The following is a 6,000-nucleotide window of genomic DNA, read 5'->3' as shown; positions in this document are numbered from 1 at the left end:
CTATATAAATCATGCAATCTCTTTCATAGGATCTACAATTGCACTTAAGCCTTATATTTTAAGCCTTATATTCTAATCTTCAAACAATATGTGAGACTTTTCCTCAAACTCTCTATTCTAGGTGCATTAGGGCCAAAAATGTTTCAAAAACCACACTTGTAAGAAAATGATCAAGTTTCTAACTAGAGGTTTTAGGGTAATAAACCCTCCAAGTTTGGATATTCAAATGTGATTAATAAGAGAATATATAGTTCATTGAAGAGGTTGCCCATTAAATATCTCCATTCTTTAATCCATGTCAAGGTCACCTTTTCAATCATTTTTTCTCTTGGAACTTGTGAAATTTTGCATAGCTGATATTTTCGCACCAAAACACATTCGTTCATTCTTCCAGGTTCATTTCTTGCATCATTCTCTGTTGTGCACAAGGAGATTGAATCTTGTAAGGAGATTGTCTCTAGTATATGAGGCATTGATATAAAAGAGAATGAGGAGAGAATCAAGCTTTTAAAAGAAACTATGAATAAAAAATATATTTTTAGGATTCTTTGATCACACCAAAAAATGTAGATTTGAGAGGTTTAACTCTAAAAGAGTTGGTGAAAGATTTGAAAGGGACTATAAAACCAAATGAAATAGTCAATACATGTGACATTGTAGGTATTAGCCGTAGAGATTATCATGCTATCTCTAAATTGCAGTTCAAAAACCTTAAATATCATAGGATAAGTGCATTTGATTTATCTCAACCTCTTGCAATCTCTGTTGGTAAATCAAACTCAAGAAGACTAAATGTAAAGGGGGATAGCGTCAGTTCACATGGTGAACATAGGACTAGATGTGTGCTTAAGAGTGTGAGTAACCTAATCTATGATGTAAGGCAGTATGCCCATGTGTGTGTAGGTTAGAATCTAGGAGAGAATCATGGAGTCATCGATGATGTTTCTCTCTTATCTATATATATTATGACTCTCTCTTTGAATAATTTCATTTCACTTTTGCGTGCCTTCCATTTCTTCCGTTGTCTCATTTTTCAAGATGGTATCAGAGCTTGGGAGAAATCCATGAGTGAAGTAGCAGAGAGCTTGGGAGAAATCCATGACTAAAGCAGCAGGGAGACTTTGCTAAAGAGCAGAAACGAGCACAACAATGGCAGATGAGCCTACATCAGGCCATGTGAGTATCAACCTCGCTTTCTTCTTCTGCAATTGGCGACACGAGAGAATGACAGCCGGAACTCCATCCACCAGGCTGCCGAAAGGATAATACGGTATGGAGCAGTGTCCATTTTCTGATGTCCGCAACCAATCGGTCTCCAGCCTGAAGATAAGCCGTTCATCGACAGATATCTTGCCCCGAAAATGCGTGCTCGGGACCGCCGCAAGCACCAGCACATCCTCAGCCTCGATCAAATTGAGCAGCACCTTCGTCGAGGCATAGGCCCGCTCTGTAGGAACGGAGTACTGCACAATCGCTAGCACGACAGAATCGTCATCATTCAAGGCATACAGGTAGCAAGCTCCAACGAAGAGAGGTAAGGCATCAGGCAAGAAGGCTGTCTCACGAAGCACAAAGGCAGGGTTGCAATTCCCAGTGCCCCGGTGTATCTTGCGACGGTGCTGGAGTATCTAGCAGCTCAGGTTCTGGAGGTTGCGGGTAATGCTTCACGCGACAACAAGAAGACGCGCATCCACCACATCCAGCTCACCGTCCGCAACGACGAGGAGCTTAGCAAATTGCTAGGTCACGTTACCATCGCCAATGGCGGTGTGTTGCCCAACATCCACTCCATCTTACTCCCTCGCTGTTGTGCTTTAGCAACCAACCCATAGGTGTTTCAACAGACGAAACCCTTTGAAGACCAAAACTGTAAGTTCCAGAGTTGCAGATATGGCCGACTTCCTCCACACTCCTTACTAGTGTGGTTTAGCAGAGACCCTCTCTTCAGGCATCATTGTATTTGAAAAGTATTTAATTACTATTTTTTTTGTCAAGATGCCTTTGAAAGATAATGACTTAAGCTTCAAGTTCTCTGGAACTTCATTTCATACATGGCAAACTAGGATCAAGTTGGTCCTCATGAAGAAAAGTTTATGGAATATTGCAAATGAAAAGGAGAAGAAGACTCGAGATCCTGCTCAAGCCACTGCATGGGAAGTTCGCGATGACAAAGCACAAGCCATAATAAAGCTAGAGTTGGATGATACCTACATCCATCATGTGGATGAATGCAACAATGCCAAGGACACCTGGGATGTTTTAAATACTCTCTTTGGATCCAAGTCAATATCCAACTTTTTAGCATATTTTACATTGGTCAACCACATTGAGAGCGGAGTTTTGAGCTTGGAATGTGCCTAAAATTTGCCAAAAAATCCAAAATTTAGGGGAAAAATCTTCGACATCGAAGGTGACAGCTAGTGCAGCTAGGACGATTTTACGCACCAAGTGAAAGACGGCTTTTAAAAGGCGCCCAAGCAACACTTGCAGATTTTTTATAATTTTTCTGACTACCATGCGGTATGCCGAGAGCTGCCAGTCAGTGCGGGACACCGAGACGGACGCACAAGATTTTTCAGAGGTCAAATCAAAGTCCGGATGTGGAAGAGGCCAAAAATTGGCCAAGAATGAAAAGGTGGACAAAAACTAAAGGCCAAAAGGGGGTGCCCCCTTGGGAGGGGGCACCCCCTCCCCCCCTCAATTTTTCATGGCATGGTGAGATATGACAACGGCTGTTCAGAGGCGTCGAAAAAATCGGGACCCCCCCCCCCCCCCAAATCGATTTTGGGGCAGCAAGCAACCTATGTAACAGATCATGGCCGGCAAATTCTCCTTCTTCCTTGATCCTATCACCAGTCTTCACGCAAGATATGGCTAACTGAATGAAGAGATCAGAATCTAGTCTTTCTCTCTCCTCCCTCTCTCTCCTCTCTATGGGCTGTTCATGCGCACTATCTTGAAGGAGGAACCGGGAGGGAGATTGAAGGAAACTGTGATGGAGATTGATGGAGATGCTGAAGATTGATGTGCAGCATTGGATTGAGAGCAATAGAGGCTCCGTCCGCTGGTCATGCAGTCATTTAATGTGTCTCGGGTTTCATAAAAACATGGTATGACCATTTTTATGAAGAAAATGAAGGGTTTTTTGGTATTTTATGATGGTAATGATGTTTTTATTGGATGAAAATTTGTTTGAGTGCTGGTTGTATCATGATTAATTTCTATTTATCAGAAAATTTTGATTTTGCAATGATTTACATGCGCTATTTAATTTCCATAAAACCCGAAATGCAATTTTTAAGCGGTAAAATGATAGTTTTGTCGTTTTGGGTGGGTGAAATGTGTTCCTATGGGGGGGAAATGGAAAATAAATTGAATGTTAGTATGCTGAAGTGATTGAAATAAGAAAAATCAGAAAATAGTATATTTTATTAACAAATAAATCAAGAAAATAGGAAAAATAAGAGAAAAAAATGGAAACACGCCTCACAAAAATAAGGAAAAATATAATTATTGTTTGTGGATGTATGGTAGTGGCAAAGAATGAGGTTAAGCCTCAGTTTGCCCTATCTCCTTGTCAAAGTTTGTGATTTATCGCTTTTCATACATCAAAACATGACAAAATGAACCTCTACACCTATGCAACGAAAGCAATACCTAAACATAGGGGGTGGGATGTTTGAATGATGCGATTTGCATGCTGATTATTGCTGATTCTCTGATGCATTTCATGACATAGAGTTTGTTGTATTTTAATTAAGAGGATAGTAGCACGAGTGTTGTCTCGGTGCTATCCTTACATCGTTGCAACGAGTTAATGAATGAGCATTGGAAAGCCTGGTTGCGCACAACACGTTTTTGATTGAAAATTATGTTTGAGAACTTTAGGATTATCCAATTTTTCATGTGCATGTCAACCATGGTATCAGGATACAAAGGATTGGATGCATAGAACCTGTTTTCGATGACGATGACCCACGCTTGAGTGTGGAAAGGCAACCTAAGCCATAGGATAGACGTTCGTTTCTTGGGGAATTATTTGGTAAGGACACATGGTATCTTCTAGAATACATTCAAAATGAAAGAGTGGAGTATGTTCATTTGTGCTATATGTTGAGTAGCACATCAAGGGGCTAATCTCTGCGATGTAGGAGAGCTACAGTGGGGCCACGGTGATTCCACCGAGAGGTTGCCTCCGATGTATGTGATTATCGTGGCTTTTATTGCCAATGTGTAAGGGTTCTCCCTCTATGGAGTTTATAGCAAGGGAAACGTTGGACTACAAAATTTTAAAAAAATGCATAGATTAGGCTTTAGGACAGTTCGTCCTTTAGTAGCAGATAGACGCTCCTAGCCCGCGAGGCCGTGGTGGTGTGTTTGTCTATTATGAGCATGAGGTTCGGCTAGTGCCATAGCTAGTGCCGGCCCATTTGAGGTCCCTTCAGTGGTGCGTCTGTCGAGAGCTGCCAACAAGTGGTGATTCTCGAATCTAGGGTTTTTAGGGACCAAAAAGTTGGTTTATGTCCTCTGACAAGGACCATCAAGCCGAAATACAAAAAGCAGAATGTGCTGAGAGGGCTAGACGACGGTTGGAGATTGTAAGTCGCTACTTTCCTCAAAGGAGCAGCCCGATACGCATAAAAGGCCATGGTCTTAGTAACCCAAGTACTGCACATAGTCCTTTAGGTGCAGAAGGAAGCGCAAGTTCTTCCTCTCTTCCACCAAGTCAACCCACTTCAAGTGGGGGTGTGATCCCATCAGTTCAAGGTCCTATTGTCAATACGATTGTCGTCATGGCACAACCCATTGCAATTCCTGCAGGGATGCCGAATCTGCCAGCATTAGGAGTGCATTTGCCCATTTTTAATGGATTAGCCGAAGAAGATGCGGAGTTTCACATTTGTGAATTACAAATATTAATGTTTAATTATTGCATCCAAGATGAGGGACATCTTATGATGTTCTTTAACATGGCATTGAAAGGAAGGGCTGCAGTATGGTATCATAGCATAGAGACTGGAACCATCACTACAATCGACCAATTTTATCCAGCTTTTCGAGGGGAATATGCCCCTGAAAGAGGTGGCCAATACTGGTTGCGTGTTTTGAATGTAATACGCCAAGACCCCCATGAGAATGTGAAAGCCTATGCCAAGAAGCTTAATGAAGTATTTCGTAAGTTATAAACTTACATTCCTATTCTGTCGGCTGCCCAATTGCAATACTTCTTGCATGGATTGGATTTCAATATTCAGGTACAATTGAGCAGTGTGGCTTTGGCTGATATAGACACCGCCATCACGCGGGCAGAAGGAGTAGAGTCATGATTACAAACGGTCTACTCCTCTCGAATAAATCTTAATGCGGGTCTAGTACCTGAAGGCAATTTACCATTGATGAATGGAAGTCAAGGGATGCTTATGAATAACCCTAATGGGAGAGGAAGCATGGTTCAAAATGTACATTTGCTGCCAGCTCCTCCCAATGTGACTATGCCTATGGCTAGTCAGTTGGCTTCCACCAAATGTTAGAGGCCAAGCTTCAAACCCTAATGTTGTTCCTGTGAGTCAACAACCAATGCCTAATCAAATTGTTAGGCCAATTGAACGACGGATAGATGATCAAGGCTATGAGTCGATTGCCTCTAATGTCCTTGGCGAAGTTAAGGATATGATGAAACACTACACCCACATGATTTCTGAACAATATCGGCAAATAGCTATTGATGTCAATTTCCTGAAGAAGCTGCAGAATCTGATAGGGAGTCGATGCCCTGAAGAGGGTGATCCCTCAAGATTCAGCTGTAAGTGGTGTGGTGGACAACATTTCCCTAGAAACTATCCAAATGTTAAATGTGATATTTGAGGGAAGTCGGGCCACTTAGCTGCCTATTGGAGTAAGATTAGTTCCCTCCAACAAGGGAGTAAACAGCCAGGTCTAGTTAATCATAGAGCGCAAGGTAGTAACCTCCAGCAAAATGATGGACTAAGACAAATATTG

At 41.9% G+C, this 6,000-nt stretch overlaps 1 protein-coding gene across 1 annotated transcript in view; it reads right to left on the bottom strand.

Annotated features, from left to right (window-relative positions):
- Positions 1–1,124: 1,124 nt before the first annotated feature.
- Positions 1,125–6,000, bottom strand: part of LOC148015963 (uncharacterized) — a 28,394-nt gene continuing 23,518 nt past the window's right edge. Inside the window, exon 2 of the mRNA XM_087663855.1 lies at positions 1,125–1,555. Within this exon, the coding sequence (XP_087519981.1) occupies positions 1,125–1,555 (431 nt within the window). The remainder of the gene's footprint in view (positions 1,556–6,000) is intronic.

This window comes from Lygodium microphyllum, chromosome 23, assembly GCF_053477565.2.
Source record: "Lygodium microphyllum isolate KBCC chromosome 23, Lygodium_microphyllum_v1.1.10, whole genome shotgun sequence".
Classification (NCBI taxonomy): Eukaryota; Viridiplantae; Streptophyta; class Polypodiopsida; order Schizaeales; family Lygodiaceae; genus Lygodium; species Lygodium microphyllum.
The sequence above is the reverse complement of the archived record's forward strand: the minus strand, read 5'-3'. Positions and strand labels throughout refer to the sequence as shown.